The sequence below is a fragment of the Vicia villosa genome, linkage group LG4 (genome assembly GCF_029867415.1).
Source record: "Vicia villosa cultivar HV-30 ecotype Madison, WI linkage group LG4, Vvil1.0, whole genome shotgun sequence".
Classification (NCBI taxonomy): domain Eukaryota; kingdom Viridiplantae; phylum Streptophyta; class Magnoliopsida; order Fabales; family Fabaceae; genus Vicia; species Vicia villosa.
The window spans coordinates 192,420,227-192,441,862 of NC_081183.1; the positions used below are offsets into that span (position 1 = coordinate 192,420,227).

Genomic DNA, 21,636 nt, shown 5'->3' on the forward strand with positions numbered 1-21,636 from the left:
AAAAAGTAAATGTGACACTTATTTTGGGACGGAGGGAGTACAGTTTATAGTTACCATTTTTCAACGAAACATTTCCCACAAAGAACACTCTAGCAAGAAAAAAGATATTTGCAGTGACGTTAACACAAGCAATAGCCAGTAGCAAGTAAGAAGAGTAACATCACAATGTTGATAACAGCAAAACCCACTCAATTTCAACTACGGTTACCATTCCCACCATCAACTAAACGAACAACCTTCAACCCTAGAAGAACCATCATTCTCAACAACAACAACGAAGATACCAGCAACAACAACACCGCATCTTCTTACCCACCGATGCGTATAAAGAAGAACCTCCATCGTAAACTCTACCCCGGAGAAACCATCGGAATCACCGAAGAGATGAGGTTCATCGCCATGCGCCTTCGAAACGACACCGTTTTCACTCCCGAAACTACTTCTACTGTACAAGACGATAAAGACCGAGTTCCTGACATGTGGCATCCTTCCATGGAAGGCTTTATCCGATTCTTGGTTGATAATCAACTCCTTTTCGCCACGCTCGAACGCATTGTTGATGATTCCGATAACGTTTCCGGTAACTCCAATTAACTGTGTGTTTACCTTTATGGTAGCCAAAATTGATTTTGGACAATTATTTTAGGGTAATAATAGCATTTGTAGGCAAGGTTTTCAAAAAAGGGTTGCCATAAGCTTTCGCGATTTCGGTTGGTATACTCATTGCGGTCATCGTCGCGATGTGACTTAATCGCAATTTGTTTTAAAAGATAAAAAAAAAAGTGAATAACCTACTGTTTTGTCGCGGTCGTTTTTGCGGATTAAAAAAATTCAATGCTGAATGAATTTTAGTTTGTATGTGTTGATTGACTTTTATTATCTGTCACTGAAAAGAAACACCATAAAAATCTGTTTGGATTGACAAATTGGAGTTTATCTATTACTATAAGCACTTATGAGACCGTTTGCAAAAGCTTATAGAAAGAACCAGGGTTGTCATGATCGAGTGCTGGATCGTAACATCTTTTGTGCCAAGGGTGGCAGAGAGTGATACGATCTGAAAAAACCGTTTTTGTCGGCGGTGTGGTCAAGATCGAGCTTTCTGAAGCAAGATTATAAAAAAAAAAAATTGCTGGACCTTTTTTTTGGGACTGAATTATAATTAATTTACATGTTTTGTGTATGTGTGTGTATAAATATATATAAAATTAACATTTTTCCCTTCGGTAGGATCTTACATTTCATGCTAACGATTCGATTTTTACGATCTTTTACAAGATGATCGATCTTACTTAAGATCTTGTGCTTGACTACATTACAAAGAGCTTGCCTGTCAACTTATTTCTATAAGCTTTTGCTTTTTTTTCTTACAAAAAGTTATATAGCTTATATAAAAACAAATTGACTTTATTTTATCTTTTGTTATAAAAATAGCCTATATATACACTTATATTATAAACACTAATTCTGTAAGAGCTTAATTAAACTGTTTATCCAAACGGAGCCTTAATCGTTTGCGTGATTTATTTTTTAGTTGATTTGATTTTGTTAGTTATGATGTTGGTTTTTTCTGTGTCTTTGAATTGCAGTTGTCTACTTTAGAAAAACTAGATTGGAAAGATCAGAAGGGATTAAGAAGGATCTAGAATGGTTGAAGGAAGATGGTGCTGAGATTCCCAATCCAAGTTCTCCTGGGATAACATATGCAAAATATTTGGAGGAACTTGCGGAAAGAAGCACGCCTTTGTTTCTCTCCCATTTCTACAATATCCATTTTTCTCATATATCTGCTGGCCAGGTTATTACAAAGCAGGTACCCACTTTTCCCCTCTCTTATAGAGAATCCAATCTATTCTATTTAGGTGGTGTTTTTATGGTTCTTTAACCACAACAAATTCCTTATTTGCTTATAGATTTTTGTGGTGAAGTTAAACATTCAAAAAGTTGAAATGGAGAAGCTAATTTTAACTTATACAAGAATTCATTGTTTAACCAACATGGTGTAGTTGAGTAGCTAGTAGCATGAGCCCTCTAATCAGATGTCTATGGTTTGAATCCTGATGATGATAATAATGTTTAATCGGAGTTTCATCCATTGGTAAAGGAGTTGTCTCTTAACTGCTACCCTGCTTCCTCGCGTATTAGTCATACAGTTACCAGCTATGAAGATACCCTGAGTACATTCCCGGATAAAAAAACAAGAATTTATTGTTTAAAAAATTCAGTCCTTTACTCACAGAACCCCTGATTATTAGCTAATGAGAGTATGAGACAACATTGAAAAAACTGGAATCGAAAAACTTATTTCAACTTATACGAGAGTAACTATTGTTTAAATACTTAAGTAATTACAAGATTCTCTGAACATTTCTGTTTTTTAAGTGTTTTTTGATAAACTCACTCAACTGGCTCTAATAATTAGAAGAGAAACCAGAGTCACTGAAAAGAGATTTTTTTTTCTTTTACCTTTAATGCTAATGTATCAATTCTTCACTTGGAAGGACTGGAAACTAACAATATAAAGGAGGTAGTGATTTGTATCAGCTTGAGAGCCTAGTGAGTGAATGCGTTAATGATGGATGGATTAAATTAGGTGATAATTTGATTTGATTGTATTTTTGGACAAAAGTGAAACGAGAATTTGATTAGTTAAAAGTTAATGATGAGATATGGCTTCCATAAGTGAGAATGTGAGATTACTAAATAGAGTGTTGTCAGACCACAACTCAAGATTTAGCTTTTACTTCTATTGTTATTGCTTGTAGGTTTCTGAAAAACTCCTGGAAGGTAAGGAGCTGGAGTTCTGCAAATGGGAAGGAGATGTACAGGAATTGCTGAAAGATGTACGAGAGAAGCTTAACGTGCTTTCAGAGGTTGAATACTGAGAATCCTTAATTGTGGCTTTAGTAGTATAATATTTAGCTGCTGCATTAAACTTTTTATTTATGTGTATACTTGTATTTTATGCAGCATTGGCCTCGAGATGTAAAAAAGAAATGTTTAGCAGAAACAAGAAAGTCATTCCGGTTTTTGGAGCAGATTGTTCGTTTGATCATCTTGTGAAGATGCTGGTTGGTTCTCAGTTTTTTTGTTCGTAGGACTGACTTTTTTTTATGGTAAGCCTTCTAAAAACATATTCTTCCTTTAACTTTTAAACTCAGTGGTTTTGAGTGATAGAGGATCAGGAACGGTCATCTCAAATGTCTGATGTATACTATGATAATTTATTATTCTATTCTTAAGCAACATATACAAGTGATATTTTATGCTTCACTATATGCTGCTGAAAAGTGGTCAAGGGTCGAGGCATGTCGTGATGTAGGATAGTGGGCAGTTTGTGGGCGTTAACTGTAGCTTGGCAACCGTTTTTGTTACAGCAAATATTGATGTTGCGGCATCTCACTTTTTCCAGCAATTTCAATGTTTTCCCCAAAGTTTCCAGGACCTGGTTACATCTCTTATAGATTTTTCGATCCTTATTGATATAGACTTTAATGGTTAAGCCAGGGTATAGGAATGCTGTAATTTGAAGGCTTTTGAGTATGTAAAATCACTGGAGCCATTAGTTGCTGTCATATGGATCCCCTCTATTTGTATTTCTTAACTGTCACTCTTTATTATCACATGCATACTCCATTTTTTGGGTTTGAGATGCTAGCCTGGTTGGTGCTCAAACTTTGTGCTTAGAATGTTTCGTCTGCATTGTTTTTTCTAGAGGAAGGAGAAGCCATTGCCACTTATTTTTTTTAAAGGGACTTCACTATGCTGGACTTTGCAGGTGTTTGGTTATGTGGTAGTAAAAAATAATTATTGTGAATTCATTTTTTAATTTGATTTGAAGCTATTTTAAATAGATTTTCATAATTGAATATCATTTTTAAAAAATCACTTAATTTTCTAAAATTGAATATCAAAATTTCAAAAAATCACTTAATTTTGAAGCTATTTTAAATAGATTTTCATAAAAATTATTTTTGAATTATAACTTTTTGAAAAAATTCCGACTTTATCTTAGTTTTGGTCTCAATAATGCATGGTTATGTTATAGGATGTGAAAATTAGTGTTTCATTTTAGTAAAAACGAATATAAAAAACTTGAAATATTTTAGAAAACGGTTTTGGAAAATCTATTTTAAAAAATACAAAGAAAAAATTCATTTTTTTAAAGCTGAAACAAATAGGCTTATATCAAATCAGAGAACAATTAGATTATCAATTTCTACTAATGTGTTTATATCTAAGACGGTCGATAGGTTTGATTTGTGAATTTTGCTAAATTAAAATTGATAAATTAAAGAACTAAGTATAGGGTCATACACCGATTAGACAAACAAAGTAAAATTAAGTCTTTAGTTTCCTTTGTTTTAACACTTGATTTTTCAAAGAAAGATTTAGACTATATTTTATTTCAAAGCATATAACCATATCATAAATCTTTGAAGCCTCCTATTTTCATGATTTGTTTCACAAACATGATCCTTGAAGTTTAGCCATTTGCAATTAGATTGCGCTTTCTCGAATAGGCACAAGCTACTTTTGTGCGTTAATTTATTTGTTTGAATTTTTAGGTTCAGACATCAACCTTTGTCTTTCAGTTTGTCTGTTGATGTGTGAAACTACCTCTACTTCCGTAGAAGTATTCACATAAAAAAACATAATGAATAAAAGTAAAGATTGTTAAAAGACAGGTTTTTTCAAAGCTTTTATCCTACCTATGGATGATGCTCATGATCCTAAGTCTAAGGGAAATTACTCACTCATGACAATGATAAATATATACATAATTTTAAACAAAAACATGAGCATGATAAACAATATATAAAACCAAACAAATACCATGTATTGCAGAAAAATACTGGTTACAAACTACTACATAGAAAGTTTCACCATCAGCTACACAAAAGTTGTGCAGAAAATAAATTGCCGAAAATTCTATAACAAAGAAATGTGAGTTGTATAAAGTTTGGTGTTTCTTTTTTTGAGTTTACATCCATCTATATAGGCCTAGGGCAATAAAATCGCACTAAACAAACTTATAGCATGTTTGGATTGGTTTTTGGAGGTGATTTTAAGGTGTTTGTTTCATCAAAAGTAGAATTAATTCTGCCTTCAGAATTAATTTTACTTGAAGTTAGAATTTGTAGCTTCTACCTCCAAATTTGATTATGGTTGATTTTTACACTGAAATTATTTGTTCAACTCACTTTTACATAAATGTATTCAAACATAAATTAATCTACTTAATATAAATCCAAGGTTGTCATGATGACAACCTTGGACACAACCCTAACCCTAAATCCTAGGTGGCATCATATTAGAAACCTTAATCCAATGTGACATCATATTAGAAACCTATTAAAATTATGAATTTTTATCACTTTTTTATTTTTCACATCAAATCACATTTATCCAATCTAATATCCTAATTTTATTATAATAAATAAATAATTTGTAATAAATTGTCTCACTACCAAAAAAACGTTTGATATTAAAACATTTGAAGTCAATAATTTAATATAAAATTTTATATTATTAGCTCATAAACTTAGTTTATTTTAATAATATATAATATTTAATTTTATTTACTTATATTTGATTAAAAATAATCGATTGACCAACTAGAACTAATATGAGTAAAAAAAAATTATTAGGACAAGATTTTATTAAAAATAATTAGTCAATATTTTTATTGATTATTATTATTCATTTTATAGATATAAACTTCTACATGAAAAAAAACAAATTTCATAATTCTAGATTTTTTTACTTGGCTAAAATATATTCCATAAATATTCTTCATTTGCAATACTATGAAATTATTATAATGAAGATAAAAGTAAATATATTTTAATTAGGATACAAATATTTAATTAGTATTAATTAATAATAGATTTTAATTGGTAAAACGGTGAGTTACAATTTTTTTTTGTAACATATGAGTTACAAAACAAGAGTTATTGTCTTTTTAATAATCATTCTTATGGATATAAATACATTGCTGATAGATGAGTTTTACATGTCTGTATTATATATTTTGTTTTAGGTCTTTATCATTCTCTTTAAATAAGGTTGAGAGTTGAAACAGTACTTCATTTTTTATTTTGTGTTGATATTTTCCTTTCTTTTTCATATGTTTTAGCTATTATTTGATTTATATGACAAGTAACTCAACTTATTCTATTGTAGTAATTATATATATTTCAACTATTTTTTGTTGCAGTATATCTTCATCCTCTTCTACCCAAACAAAGACAAGGTACCTACTTTTTTTTGTATCGATGTTTTATTTCCTTTTTTTATTTTTCACTATGTGTTAACTATTCTTCAATTTATGTGACAGACTTATGATTTAATTTACTCTATTATATCAATTATCTAAATATTATAACTATACGGTTTTGTAATAATTTTTTTATAGGATTTTGTGATATAGTTTTCTCTACTATTTCTGGCTGACGTAAAGAAGGAAGAAGAATTATTTTGTTGCTACTTTTATATTCTTATTACTTGAGAATCATGTGAAAAATCATATAAGTATCTGTCTCTAACCATCATATATTGAAGGTCTTGAATTATGTTACAAATGATTCAAACAATATATGTTATTTTGTTCTGCATTATTTGAATTTCATAGAGAACAGTATTTTATTATAATAAATAAATAATTTGTAATAAATTGTCTCACTACCAAAAAAAACGTTTGATATTAAAACATTTGAAGTCAATACTTTAATATAAAATTTTATATTATTAGCTCATAAACTTAGTTTATTTTAATAATATATAATATTTAATTTTATTTACTTATATTTGATTAAAAATAATCGATTGACCAACTAGAACTAATATGAGTAAAAAAAAATTATTAGGGCAAGATTTTATTAAAAATAATTAGTCAATATTTTTATTGATTATTATTATTCATTTTATAGATATAAACTTCTACATGAAAAAAAACAAATTTCATAATTCTAGATTTTTTTACTTGGCTAAAATATATTCCATAAATATTCTTCATTTGCAATACTATGAAATTATTATAATGAAGATAAAAGTAAATATATTTTAATTAGGATACAAATATTTAATTAGTATTAATTAATAATAGATTATAATTGGTAAAACGGTGAGTTACAATATTTTTTGTAACATATGAGTTACAAAACAAGAGTTATTGTCTTTTTAATAATCATTCTTATGGATATAAATACATTGCTGATAGATGAGTTTTACATGTCTGTATTATATATTTTGTTTTAGGTCTTTATCATTCTCTTTAAATAAGGTTGAGAGTTGAAACAGTACTTCATTTTTTATTTTGTGTTGATATTTTCCTTTCTTTTTCATATGTTTTAGCTATTATTTGATTTATATGACAAGTAACTCAACTTATTCTATTGTAGTAATTATATATATTTCAACTATTTTTTGTTGCAGTATATCTTCATCCTCTTCTACCCAAACAAAGACAAGGTACCTACTTTTTTTTGTATCGATGTTTTATTTCCTTTTTTTATTTTTCACTATGTGTTAACTATTCTTCAATTTATATGACAGACTTATGATTTAATTTACTCTATTATATCAATTATCTAAATATTATAACTATACGGTTTTGTAATAATTTTTTTATAGGATTTTGTGATATAGTTTTCTCTACTATTTCTGGCTGACGTAAAGAAGGAAGAAGAATTATTTTGTTGCTACTTTTATATTCTTATTACTTGAGAATCATGTGAAAAATCATATAAGTATCTGTGTCTAACCATCATATATTGAAGGTCTTGAATTATGTTACAAATGATTCAAACAATGTATGTTATTTTGTTATGCATTATTTGAATTTCATACATAACAGTAGTATTATTATTATGATAAATTATATTAATTTCTCATATAAGTAATATTTATATTTTAATTATGATTGTGATTTACTTGCAAGCATGTTGTTGCAACAGTAAATTGAATTATTGTTTCAATTGTTGTAACTTATCAAAATAGTCAATTTTGTCTTTTATTATTCCAAATAATTGATTCGAAATTGTAATGTTTAAAAATGGATAATAATCTACTTAATATAAATCCAAGGTTGTCATGATGACAACCTTGGACACAACCCTAACCCTAAATCCTAGGTGGCATCATATTAGAAACCTTAATCCAATGTGGCATCATATTAGAAACCTATTAAAATTATGAATTTTTATCACTTTTTTATTTTTCACATCAAATCACATTTATCCAATCTAATATCCTAATTTTATTATAATAAATAAATAATTTGTAATAAATTGTCTCACTACCAAAAAAAACGTTTGATATTAAAACATTTGAAGTCAATACTTTAATATAAAATTTTATATTATTAGCTCATAAACTTAGTTTATTTTAATAATATATAATATTTAATTTTATTTACTTATATTTGATTAAAAATAATCGATTGACCAACTAGAACTAATATGAGTAAAAAAAAATTATTAGGGCAAGATTTTATAAAAAATAATTAGTCAATATTTTTATTGATTATTATTATTCATTTTATAGATATAAACTTCTACATGAAAAAAAACAAATTTCATAATTCTAGATTTTTTTACTTGGCTAAAATATATTCCATAAATATTCTTCATTTGCAATACTATGAAATTATTATAATGAAGATAAAAGTAAATATATTTTAATTAGGATACAAATATTTAATTAGTATTAATTAATAATAGATTTTAATTGGTAAAACGGTGAGTTACAATTTTTTTTGTAACATATGAGTTACAAAACAAGAGTTATTGTCTTTTTAATAATCATTCTTATGGATATAAATACATTGCTGGTAGATGAGTTTTACATGTCTGTATTATATATTTTGTTTTAGGTCTTCATCATTCTCTTTAAATAAGGTTGAGAGTTGAAACAGTACTTCATTTTTTATTTTGTATTGATATTTTCCTTTCTTTTTCATATGTTTTAGCTATTATTTGATTTATATGACAAGTAACTCAACTTATTCTATTGTAGTAATTATATATATTTCAACTATTTTTTGTTGCAGTATATCTTCATCCTCTTCTACCCAAACAAAGACAAGGTACCTACTTTTTTTTGTATAGATGTTTTATTTCCTTTTTTTATTTTTCACTATGTGTTAACTATTCTTCAATTTATATGACAGACTTATGATTTAATTTACTCTATTATATCAATTATCTAAATATTATAACTATACGGTTTTGTAATAATTTTTTTATAGGATTTTGTGATATAGTTTTCTCTACTATTTCTGGCTGACGTAAAGAAGGAAGAAGAATTATTTTGTTGCTACTTTTATATTCTTATTACTTGAGAATCATGTGAAAAATCATATAAGTATCTGTCTCTAACCATCATATATTGAAGGTCTTGAATTATGTTACAAATGATTCAAACAATATATGTTATTTTGTTATGCATTATTTGAATTTCATACATAACAGTAGTATTATTATTATGATAAATTATATTAATTTCTCATATAAGTAATATTTATATTTTAATTATGATTGTGATTTACTTGCAAGCATGTTGTTGCAACAGTAAATTGAATTATTGTTTCAATTGTTGTAACTTATCAAAATAGTCAATTTTGTCTTTTATTATTCCAAATAATTGATTCGAAATTGTAATGTTTAAAAATGGATAATAATCTACTTAATATAAATCCAAGGTTGTCATGATGACAACCTTGGACACAACCCTAACCCTAAATCCTAGGTGGCATCATATTAGAAACTTTAATCCAATGTGGCATCATATTAGAAACCTATTAAAATTATGAATTTTTATCACTTTTTTATTTTTCACATCAAATCACATTTATCCAATCTAATATCCTAATTTTATTATAATAAATAAATAATTTGTAATAAATTGTCTCACTACCAAAAAAAACGTTTGATATTAAAACATTTGAAGTCAATACTTTAATATAAAATTTTATATTATTAGCTCATAAACTTAGTTTATTTTAATAATATATAATATTTAATTTTATTTACTTATATTTGATTAAAAATAATCGATTGACCAACTAGAACTAATATCAGTAAAAAAAATTATTAGGGCAAGATTTTATTAAAAATAATTAGTCAATATTTTTATTGATTATTATTATTCATTTTATAGATATAAACTTCTACATGAAAAAAAACAAATTTCATAATTCTAGATTTTTTTACTTGGCTAAAATATATTCCATAAATATTCTTCATTTGCAATACTATGAAATTATTATAATGAAGATAAAAGTAAATATATTTTAATTAGGATACAAATATTTAATTAGTATTAATTAATAATAGATTTTAATTGGTAAAACGGTGAGTTACAATTTTTTTTGTAACATATGAGTTACAAAACAAGAGTTATTGTCTTTTTAATAATCATTCTTATGGATATAAATACATTGCTGGTAGATGAGTTTTACATGTCTGTATTATATATTTTGTTTTAGGTCTTCATCATTCTATTTAAATAAGGTTCAGAGTTGAAACAATACTTCATTTTTTATTTTGTATTGATATTTTCCTTTCTTTTTCATATGTTTTAGCTATTATTTGATTTATATGACAAGTAACTCAACTTATTCTATTGTAGTAATTATATATATTTCAACTATTTTTTGTTGCAGTATATCTTCATCCTCTTCTACCCAAACAAAGACAAGGTACCTACTTTTTTTTGTATCGATGTTTTATTTCCTTTTTTTATTTTTCACTATGTGTTAACTATTCTTCAATTTATATGACAGACTTATGATTTAATTTACTCTATTATATCAATTATCTAAATATTATAACTATACGGTTTTGTAATAATTTTTTATAGGATTTTGTGATATAGTTTTCTCTACTATTTTTGGCTGACGTAAAGAAGGAAGAAGAATTATTTTGTTGCTACTTTTATATTCTTATTACTTGAGAATCATGTGAAAAATCATATAAGTATCTGTCTCTAACCATCATATATTGAAGGTCTTGAATTATGTTACAAATGATTCAAACAATATATGTTATTTTGTTCTGCATTATTTGAATTTCATAGATAACAGTAGTATTATTATTATGATAAATTATATTAATTTCTCATATAAGTAATATTTATATTTTAATTATGATTGTGATTTACTTGCAAGCATGTTGTTGCAACAGTAAATTGAATTATTGTTTCAATTGTTGTAACTTATCAAAATAGTCAATTTTGTCTTTTATTATTCCAAATAATTGATTCGAAATTGTAATGTTTAAAAATGGATAATAACGATATTAATATTAACACTATATAATTAAATATTTTTGTCATCTTTATTTTATTAAATATTAAATTAACACTATATTAATACATAATAATAATAATAATAATAATTACTAATAAAAAATACTAATAATAATAAAAACATAATATTGAATCATCTCTATTAATAATATTATAATAATAATATATAAAGTTTAAATTATACAAATTTATTGAAATAAATAAATATAAATTTGATGCAAAGAATAAAATAGGGATACCATACTAAACAACAAAATAATTGAAATCAACAATTATATTCTATGGCATTGAAATAAATAATTAAGTTCGATTAAATTTTTTAACCCTCAAATTATTAAAGTCAGTTTTAAAATTTCAATCAATTAAATTCAGTTTTAAAATATCAATCAATTAAAATCCGTAAAATAAGCATTTATACAAAGAATTAAATTTGGTTTCATTGAAACAAATATTTAATTTTGATTAAATTTTTTAACCCCTCAATTTATTAAAATCAGTTTTAGAATATCAATCAAAATCGATTTACTTTGACAGTTTATTTCACAAATCTGTATTCCTTTAAAATTTGCACAATATTGGACGAGTAAGATCTTAAATCAAATGATTAGAGTCATATCTTTTTCCCAATGATCTTACAAATCATTGAGATCAAAATAGCAAATCATAAAAATATAATAATCTCACGGATCATTGGGAACATAACTAAGCGAAAAGAATTTACTTACATTATAATTTAAATTTTTTTCAAACTATTTCTTCCTTTAAATAGTTTAACATTATATTACTCATCTTTCTATTACAGATATGATGTATTATTATTTTTGTGATATGATATTTTTCTCCCTCTTAATTTAAATATATTTCTACTATCCTTTTTTATTTGTGTTCATTTTCTCTAATAAGTATATCATTACCCACACCCAAAATATAAATCTTTATTATTTTTATATATTCTTTATTTTTCATTTGACATGTGTCATCATAATTGTTGATTTTTTTTTAATTTTTTTGTGTGTAGGAAAACAAAATATACATATTTTTCTCTAATAGGTATATCATTACCCACACCCAAAATATAAATCTCTATTATTTTTATATATTCTATATTTTTCATTTGACATGTGTCATCATAATTGTTCATTTTTTTTATTTTTTGTGCAGGAGAACAAAATATACATATTTTAGATTTATAGGTCAATTTATAAAAGTTTTGTTTAAAAATATGTGTCTAATCACCCATTTTTCCATGTATTTTTATTGAATTTTTCATATTTGTCATCCGATACTAAATATTTTTAATGACAATAACATCTCAATACCTCAAAATTTGCAAAATTATGTATACCATTAATAATATATTTTCTTTTATTTAGATTATTTATTTAAATAATGATTACGTTATTTTAAGAGATATTGAAAACATATGAGAATGTATTGATTTTTAAGTGACAATTTTAATTCGATAATAAATATTTTAGTGATAATAATAAGTCATTAAAACAAAACTATTGTAATAAAAAATGAAAATAAAAATAAAATAAAATAAAATAATATTAATAAAAAATATCATGATATAGTAATGTAATTGTTAAAAATTAACATTAATAATAATAATAATAATTATTATTATAACCTACTTAATATAATAATAATAATAAAATATTAACTTTTAATAAATATTTAGTTTTCAATCTTAAAATAGCCGTGCATCGCACGGGCCAATAATCTAGTTTTTCCAAACTCTATCTTGTTAAAATTAATTTTACCAAACTCAATTATGTTAGAATCAATTTTATTCACCGTCAATCCAAACACAACCTTAATCAAAAGAGAAAAACTATGAAAAGAATAGAGGTTCACCATTTCAATTCTCATGTAACCTTGATTCCAATCTAGAATATTTTTTATAGGCAAAAATTGAATAATAATAATATTAAAAAATATTTCAAACAAACAGTGTTTGACCTTCTAAATTTGCCAATAAATATTCAATTAATTTTTTTGCTTATTCATTCTTTCATCCCAATTTAAAAATTTCCATCCTCAGCGCGTCAGATACACGACTAATACTTAATTAACAAAATCCAATCTAAGTAACACTACTTTCTTGTTTCCTTCTCAATACGTTTGACTTTGCACCAAACATGATTGAAGTTGAAGAACGATTTATCCTCAACAAGGTAACAACACTATTGTTATGATTTTCTATTTAATCTTCATACATGTCACATACTCACATGCTAATTAATTAACCATTCTTTTGATCAGGACAATGAGGACAGTAACAAATGTATTAAGAAGAAATCTCCATTAACATTGAAGTTGGTACTTTTTGTCTTATCTTCTGTTAATGCAATATACATTTGTTCAACTAATTTGGAGCAACCAATGGTTTTCATTCGTGCAACAGCTAAATTGTTGGAACTAAGAGTCACCGATCAGTCATGTCATCCTTCTCATCTTGAAGATTTGGAACTCCCTTATGTGTATTTTCCTCACCCAGGTAAGAAAATGTCTAACTATTTCTTATTCCACCTATTAATAATCCAACATCTTAAAAGTCGGTTTTGAAAAATAGTATCTAAGAAATTATCGGGTCGAGTATAGGGATGGCAAATATATTGATATTCAATGAATACCTACAACAAATACTAATAAGTAGGGTAAAAATCCAAAAAATAATATGGACGTGGATATTAGTAATTACCCATTAAAATAAGCAGATTAGAGTATAGGTACGGATACCTTAGTACCCACACCGCTCCATACTAATAAATGTATATTCATGTATTTTAATTTATATTATCATATAAAAAATATGTCTCTCTCTTTTAAAAAAACACACCACAATTAAACTATTGCACATATTAATATAGGTGTTTGTTTATTTCATAATTCAACAATAAATTTTTTGATTTTTTTGTTAATTTTGTTAAAAAATTAAAATGATATGATATTTTTTTAATTGATAGATTTATTTTTACTAGAACTACGGATAACTGGTACGAGTACTTAGGTACTCATATGGTACAAGTATGGGTATAAAATGTTGGTGCCCACATGGGTACGGGAATTTTTTCAAACTGCGGCTATGGAGATGGGTACTATAGTAACTTATCCAAACCCTACCCATTGACATCCGTAGTCGAGTCAGGAATTAAGTCGCTCTTTTTAAAATCTTTCACGACCCTGCCCAAAATTGTGAAGACAGACTATCATCTACGACGCCTCCAAAATAAAACAACTCAATTCAATACTATGGTTATTGATTACTACTGCACAATGTATAATCGATCTAGAAATACACTCTCTAGGATACAAATATCACTCTTTAATAATTTCTCAAAAGAGAAGTTCAAATAATTTTTCAAAAAAAATTCAATAATGGTCGTTTGACCAACTTAGATAATTTTCCAAAAGAGCGGAAATTTAAATAATTCTCCTAAGAGAATTCAAGAAAATACTCGAAAAAATCAACGAGTAGAAAGAAAATGAAGATGTTGACGCTCTAACAATTTGTGAGCATAGAGTAAGAGAGTAAGGAAGGAAAAACTCAAAAGTAGTTTTAGTATGTTTTGGAATGTAACGTGTGCATTTTTTATATAATGAAATAAACTAGCTAAGATATGTAAACTAAATGCGACTTAGAATTTTCTTTTTATTATATAATAGTGAAAACTAACTTTAATGTCTAAGCTAAGCAATGTGAGACTTAGAATTTTCTCAATTAACACAAACACAAAGTTTTTTTAAATGTGGAATTTAATAATTTTTTTCTTCAAATTCATCCTCCATATTAGAATTTTGACATGTTCTAACACAATAGCATAATCATGTGCACTTATTGTTCTTGAAATGATAAAGGTCCTGTCAAACAGACACAATTATAAGGCCATACCCAAAGCAACATCGAAAAAGGACAACGAACAAGTGGAACCATGCTAGAAAGTTGGACATCTGATTCGAGTTAACAATGCATCAGCCACATGTTACCATGCATCAGCCACATGTTATATCATGTATTATCATTCTACTCCATTATTATCTCAATGGCTTTGGCGTTTAGTGTTAACCTTACAGGTCCACCCTCACTACATCGCACCAAAGATTCTCACCACTATACCTAGAAGATTTTCTCCCTTAACAGACCAATCTCTTTTTTGTGACCAAAACACCAATGTCATCTGTAGGAAACAAATTCTAATTCTAGGAAATTTCCAAAAAAATCCATCATCTCTTAATCGCTGCATCAAACAAACATTTCTTCTCTGCTATTCTTTGATCAACTATGTATCAACTATGGTGGCATCTAAGTCTGCTCATATCACAACTCAAGGTAACGCCAACATCGCCTCTGAAGTGACGAATAATGCTTTCGACCTCTGTTGGCTGGGATTTTTGACCTGAGCTAAAATCCAGCGAAAGAGAATGAAAAGCATTGTGAGAGAAATATTCTCAAGTCGAACCACATTTGGTCGACTAAGAAACCAAAAGGAAAAATAGCTTATCAGGCTTATAAGTACTTAAAAGCCCAAGAAGCGGGCAAAAGGCCCAAAAGATTCAAATAAAAAGTATATTTCATGCAGGTTGAAGTTTTGGAGGGAAAAGACACCTGAATGTATAACGTGGAAGCGTGGGATGGAAGTTAAGGTGAAGAACGTGGGGTTCTTAAAGAAGTCGACAACCTCACCAAAGTAGTTATTTTTATGCACTATAAATAAAGAACTTTGTGCATAGCTTTAGAGGTTCACAATTTTACAAACGCCTGCACGCTGTAACACTCCGAGTACCCAAGCGAACGAGCGAAATGAGTCAAGCAAGGGCTATGTATGTTTAAACCATCTACTTTTCTGCAAATTTTAAATGTTATGTCATTTATCTTTTACTCTTTTCGTTTTCCTTTGTTCATTTGTGGTTTGATTTTCACCAAATACGTTTTTACAAAAAATATCGTTCTGAGTGTGTTAGACGTCGTGTCGAACACCCTCGTTTTTGTAACTAAAACAAAAGAACTTCTCACAAAAATTATTGCAAACAAAAGCACTATTCTGAGATTCTCTGGTCGATCTCGCAAGTAACCTTTAAAAAGAGACTAGCGAAGTTTACCAAAACCCGAGGTGGACAACCCCGCAAGAAAAGCTTTGCCTTCTACAGAATGAGGAATCAATCCAGTCCTCATGACTTCTCCCATCGTTTTGATTTCTTAAGCTTTGGTTCCTCCGCTTATGTGCAAAAGAAAATTTCTGATCTTGCCGATCTTTCAACCTCTCCAACAGTTACACGTAGGTCAAACATCTAAACAACTACAATCACACGTTCCTAGATCAGAGATGCTCCAAAGCCTCCAGCAACTCCAAGCCAATATTGGCATGCAAGGAGGCGAAATGAACTTCTCACTAGCATATACAACTTGGCGCAACAACACAATGCCCATCTCTTAAACTAAATACTCCTCAGAATAAAAAGAGAACCTACAACACGCTCGATCTTGAGATTGCTCGCTGCGGGAAGTGACATTACGCAATAATTACGAAACCTCGCCTAAACCGATCCTCATTAACACCGTCTCTTTGTATCGATTTGTTTCTAAATTGTCACCTATATCAGACACACCACTCTCCATCACATGACTTGGGGGGAGAGGTGACATCCATACTCCCTCTAAAGAACGTCAACCCAGAAGATCTATGTTACGCCACCCTTAGGAATGGGACAAGCGAGACATCAAAATACAAATTTTTGATCAAAGAAGAAACCAAAGATTTAGGCACATCCTTGATAGTCCGATCCTAATATTTCTCAATAAGCTCCCTAAGTTGGATAATTATGACGAGATCGGAGATCTAGATGAACATATTGATCAAGTGGATACTATGCTTGATTGTCACAATGCCGTGAGTGCGGTGAAACGCAAATTATTTGTCTTGACTCTCAAAGGAGCAGCCGTGACATGGTGCAAAACGTTTCCTAATAGATGTATAAATAGCTCCTACAAAATCTCTATGATTCCTTCACAACTTAATTTACATCCCAAAAACGGCAGCCCAAGACTATTGTCTTCCTCAGCAAAATCCAACATAAAAAAAAGGAAATTCAGAGGAAATACATTGATCGATTTACCAAGGTATCTGTCGAAGTAAGGGATCAAATGAATTACTGAAATGTTGGATATTTGGAAAAGGATTAAAAGCATACTATATGTTTAACGAGAATTTAAGGAAGGAAGGTGTTAGAGGCATGAGTGACCTCCCCGCCAGGGCAAAACCGTACATTAACTATAAAGAAATATTCTAGATGAAAAGAGGAAATAAGTTGAGGATAATTGAACCTGGAAAATAACCGATCAATTGAAAGAGACCTCAACCGATGTCGAGACGACGGAGACCAAGGTCCCTAAGCCATATTTTCAACCTACACGCCCCCTCAATACATCTAAGGAGAAGATCTTGCAAGAATTCTCAAACACTGATTTCAAGGAAACGGAAATAAAGAATCCTCGACTCTTAAAATAATTGTCATGACTTATAAGATGAGATTTTTTTTCGATTTCAAATGAGCAATGAACATAATACAAATGAGTGTGTAGCCTGAAAAATGCAATTAAGGAACTGATTAAAAAATGAAGCTTAAACTAGTACACCAAGGAAAACGTACAGAAGGAAAATTATGGGATAAAAAGAAAATATAAAAGGTGAGACGAGTCATCAAGGAAGAAGCAATTGCCTCGTCGAGAGAATGTGTCCCTAAAAAAGACAATTGATGTCGTGATAGAGGGAAAAGGAACACAATATAGCAGTTACAAGGAGGATGAAGATGGAGGAGGAAAAATGTCAATTAATAGCCTTTATCACCAGAGGTTTTTGCTGCCTAAATATCCCATCAAAAGGAATGTTCAAGAAAGAAGATGTAGCTTCTAAAAGCAAGTCAGAAAGACTTATCCTTGGATTCAAAGATAGTGAAATAGTGGGTGGCATCACAAATGAGAATTTTCCCTTGATTACAACGACGACTATTGCCAACTTTGATGTTTCATGGATCCTTATCAACGGGGGAAGCTCGTATGATATCATGTGCACCAAATTCTTTGAAAAGTGGAACTTGAAATAAAAAGGTTATCGCCTTATACATGCTCCAACCTAATGCTATCATTGGCACAATAACCCGTTCATGAGATATTTTTAGATTTCATGGTCACGCTTGGAGAAGGAAAAGACACCAGGACAATAGACCTACAATTCTCTATGGTTCCGTGCAAAAGTGTGTACAACTGCATTTTGGGTAGACCTTTCACTGCAACACTAGATATTGTGGCCTCCATGATTCAATTGAAGATGAAATACTATAACTTCCATGATGAGTCTATGACAATATGCGCCAGCAAATCTAGAGCTCGGAAAATACGCAAATCTTTGTAGCACAACAAGGACGTGACACCTACTAAAAAGGGGAAAGAAAATGTGTTGGAAAAGTCAACATCGCCAATCTCCACAAGCGCTTAGAGGAGATGGTAGTCATTTCTCATAGCAGAGGACGGGCTCTCTAACAGTTATAGTATGAAGAATCCTAACTCAATCAATGCAAGTGACGTCATCAAGAAAATAGCTTGTCATTTGGTTCTGAAAAAATAATCAAGGAACAACGCTGAAGCAACTTAGAGTCCATTACAACACTCGACCCAAGAGACTATAATGATAATAAATCTACTACTAAGGAGAAAATATCTGGACCAATAAGACGAAAATTATATCATGATAGCTAAGTACTTTTAACCATACATTCAAAGGTTCATTTTATTTTATAATCATTTTCTTTCAGTAGTGAATAAATCCTTCGCTAAATTCCTTTCTTTACTGTCATGAAAAGACAAGTATGGATAAAGGGTGTTGTTGCAAACACCATGAATGTGTGACTAAAGCAATCAAACATCCACAACGAAAGTCAGTTAATCAAAGACACCAAACCTAGAAATAAAATATGGTGATACGGGTTTACCCCCTCCTCTTGGTAACTAGTCACTCCATGGTGCTTGAGGTGAAACCTTATTACGCGGGCCTAGAACTTAGTCTAAACTTAGGGGTAGGAAAGAAGAGTAGACCCTTGGTCGCGCGAGCTCCTTAGAGACGTCTAGTAAAGCTTCTAAGCACAATCACGCGAATGAGCAGGGAAGAATGTTGCTTAGAAATCCTGTTTAAGAGCATAAACATTCATGAAGAGGAAGAATACATTTATTGTATGTACTCCACAGTCTTTTAACATATTCTGGAGAGAGCGCCCTTCCACTCCGAGGAGGAACACACCCCGGTAAAAGCTTGGTACATACCTCCTTTATTGGAAAAAATAGAAATGATGAGTCTTCGTCTTTAGACTCTCAAGCGATCCGACAATTACTTTGGTCCATCTCGGTTTCACTGCCAATACATTAAAAAAAACGATAGTGAGTTTAAGCATGAGACTGAGATTCCAACCACCACATCACTTCAATGTCATTAGGATCAAGACCAACAACCAACCCTCTATCTTTGACGACAATATATTATTTCGAGACCTTCATACAAATCTTAATAGCAACTCGAACGATTAATAAGTGGGCATAATAAAAAGAAGGCAAAGTAATTACCTTTAAGACAAGCAACTCCCGATATGTGTGAGAACCAAGTCGCCTGAGCACCACGAAAGATGTTGGAAGAAGAAGAAAGTGATACACAGATCCTTAAACCTCACAGGCAATGAAAAAGAAAATATGATCAAATTCACCCTTTAGCCTTCATATATTGATTGTAGAAGACCACACGATCTGCAATTAAATATTTAGGAAAGCACATCATTACCACAAACTATCTTGATTGAACCTCACTAGAGAGTCGGGCACCTGACCTGAGTTATTGATGCATCAACCACCGTCAAATCTGATCGGACAGCTTCCCGTGAAACACACTGGATCAAGTAGGAACAATTTTAAACGTTTATTGTGTACAAGTTCTACCATATGCCATAATAGATATTTTCATGTTCACTCTTGCCATCGTACCATAAAGACTTTCTCCCTTCATCCAACCAATTTTCGTTCTCTCATGAGAGTAGATTCAATTTTGACTTGTGGTCTAAGGAGTTATCAAACTTTTAATATGTACCATTTTTAGAAGGTTGTAATTTGAAGTATAGTTCACTATGTTATTGAATTGATGAACGGGCAGGGAAGAATGTGGTTGCAATCCTGTGCGGTATTTTTGCATCATATCAATGCAAAGATCTGGGAGTGGATGGTTAGAGGCACTTTTGAATAGTCACATTAATATAAGTTCCAATGGGGAGATATTTTCTAAACACAAAAGAAGGGGAAGTGTTTCATCAATTTTAAAGACAATGGACAAGGTGTATAATCTTGACTACTTTACAAGTGCTTCCAAGAATCAGTGCAATGCAGCTGTAGGCTTCAAGTGGATGCTTAATCAGGTAGGTTGGTACCACTCTTTTCATTGCATGGTTCAATTCACCTCTTAAAAATGTTTAATCATACTCATACAGTTTTCTATAAGATACTAAAAGAAGAAATTAATATTTTCATAGGGTTTGATGGCCCATCATGAGGAGATAGTGGAATACATCCAAAGAAAAGGAGTTTCTGTAATATTCCTATTAAGAAGGAATTTCCTACGTAGAATAGTATCTTTGTTAGCAAATTCCTATGACAAATATGCCAAGCAACTCAATGGAACCCACAAATCTCATGTCCCATCCACAACAGAGGTATCTTTCTTGTCCTTAATCTTATGTTCTAACTTAATTGGTTTCATCCTACTATATATTGCAGGCTGAAGTTCTTGCCAAATACAAACCATTGATCAAGACCACATCACTAATGGCAGAGCTAAAGCAAACAGAGGAGACAGTTGCAAAAGCCATTGAATACTTTAACAACACTCGCCACATTGTTCTCTACTACGAGGATCTTCTCAAAAATCGCACGGTAATTACAGTCTATATCATACTTACAAGATAGTCATTGCACATTACGGTAATATTATTTAAAAAGTTTGATATGATTAGCTGTTGATCTACTTTTCAATTTTCATTTTCAGAAACTCAATGATGTTCAAGAATTTCTGAGGTTGCCATATAGAGATCTGCAAAGTGTTCAAGTTAAGATTCACACTAAGCCATTGTCTAAGCAAATTGAAAACTGGGAAGAAGTAAAGGATGCCCTAAAAGGGACCCCATATCAGAGTTTTCTCTTCTCAAACTAACAATAGTTTGAAACAATTGCTTATTAACACATTGTAAGCACTTGAAAGATACATGGAAGAATGAGATTAACATCATTTCTTT

The 21,636-nt window shown here is 29.5% G+C and overlaps 2 protein-coding genes across 8 annotated transcripts; both read left to right on the forward strand.

The window, feature by feature from the left end:
• The first annotated feature begins 44 nt into the window (after positions 1 to 44).
• Positions 45 to 3,650, forward strand: LOC131596524 (probable inactive heme oxygenase 2, chloroplastic). 2 transcript variants are annotated; one of them, XR_009282331.1, is made up of 5 exons: positions 45 to 580; positions 1,590 to 1,813; positions 2,766 to 2,873; positions 2,971 to 3,116; positions 3,378 to 3,650. XR_009282331.1 is itself a non-coding variant. In XM_058869195.1 (4 exons), the coding sequence occupies exons 1-4, from the start codon at positions 166 to 168 to the stop codon at positions 3,061 to 3,063; spliced, it is 840 nt and encodes a 279-aa protein (XP_058725178.1). In that variant the 5' UTR covers positions 45 to 165; the 3' UTR covers positions 3,064 to 3,650. The 2 variants fall into 2 exon arrangements, 1 of the variants encoding a protein (XP_058725178.1); XM_058869195.1 differs by having other exon boundaries at positions 2,971 to 3,650.
• A 9,706-nt stretch (positions 3,651 to 13,356) lies between these two features.
• Positions 13,357 to 21,599, forward strand: LOC131596526 (uncharacterized). Of its 6 annotated transcripts, none has more exons than XM_058869200.1 (7): positions 13,357 to 13,490; positions 13,579 to 13,631; positions 13,721 to 13,813; positions 15,175 to 20,763; positions 20,878 to 21,057; positions 21,122 to 21,277; positions 21,390 to 21,599. In XM_058869200.1, exons 4-7 carry the CDS (start codon positions 20,551 to 20,553, stop codon positions 21,552 to 21,554), a joined length of 714 nt encoding a protein of 237 aa, XP_058725183.1. In that variant the 5' UTR covers positions 13,357 to 13,490; positions 13,579 to 13,631; positions 13,721 to 13,813; positions 15,175 to 20,550; the 3' UTR covers positions 21,555 to 21,599. The 6 variants fall into 6 exon arrangements, 5 of the variants coding, with proteins under 5 accessions (XP_058725183.1, XP_058725184.1, XP_058725185.1 ...); XM_058869201.1 differs by having other exon boundaries at positions 15,189 to 20,763; XM_058869202.1 differs by having other exon boundaries at positions 20,505 to 20,763.
• Positions 21,600 to 21,636: the final 37 nt, after the last annotated feature.

Coding starts and splice junctions, on each gene's coding strand:
- LOC131596524 (XM_058869195.1), top strand. CDS start 166: ATGTTGATAACAGCAAAACCCACTCAATTTCAACTACGGTTACCATTC. Junction 581..1,589: donor TGATTCCGATAACGTTTCCG/GTAACTCCAATT, acceptor TTTGAATTGCAG/TTGTCTACTTTAGAAAAACT. Junction 2,874..2,970: donor AGCTTAACGTGCTTTCAGAG/GTTGAATACTGA, acceptor TATTTTATGCAG/CATTGGCCTCGAGATGTAAA.
- LOC131596526 (XM_058869198.1), top strand. CDS start 20,551: ATGCAAAGATCTGGGAGTGGATGGTTAGAGGCACTTTTGAATAGTCAC. Junction 20,764..20,877: donor TCAAGTGGATGCTTAATCAG/GTAGGTTGGTAC, acceptor ATATTTTCATAG/GGTTTGATGGCCCATCATGA. Junction 21,278..21,389: donor ATCTTCTCAAAAATCGCACG/GTAATTACAGTC, acceptor TTTCATTTTCAG/AAACTCAATGATGTTCAAGA.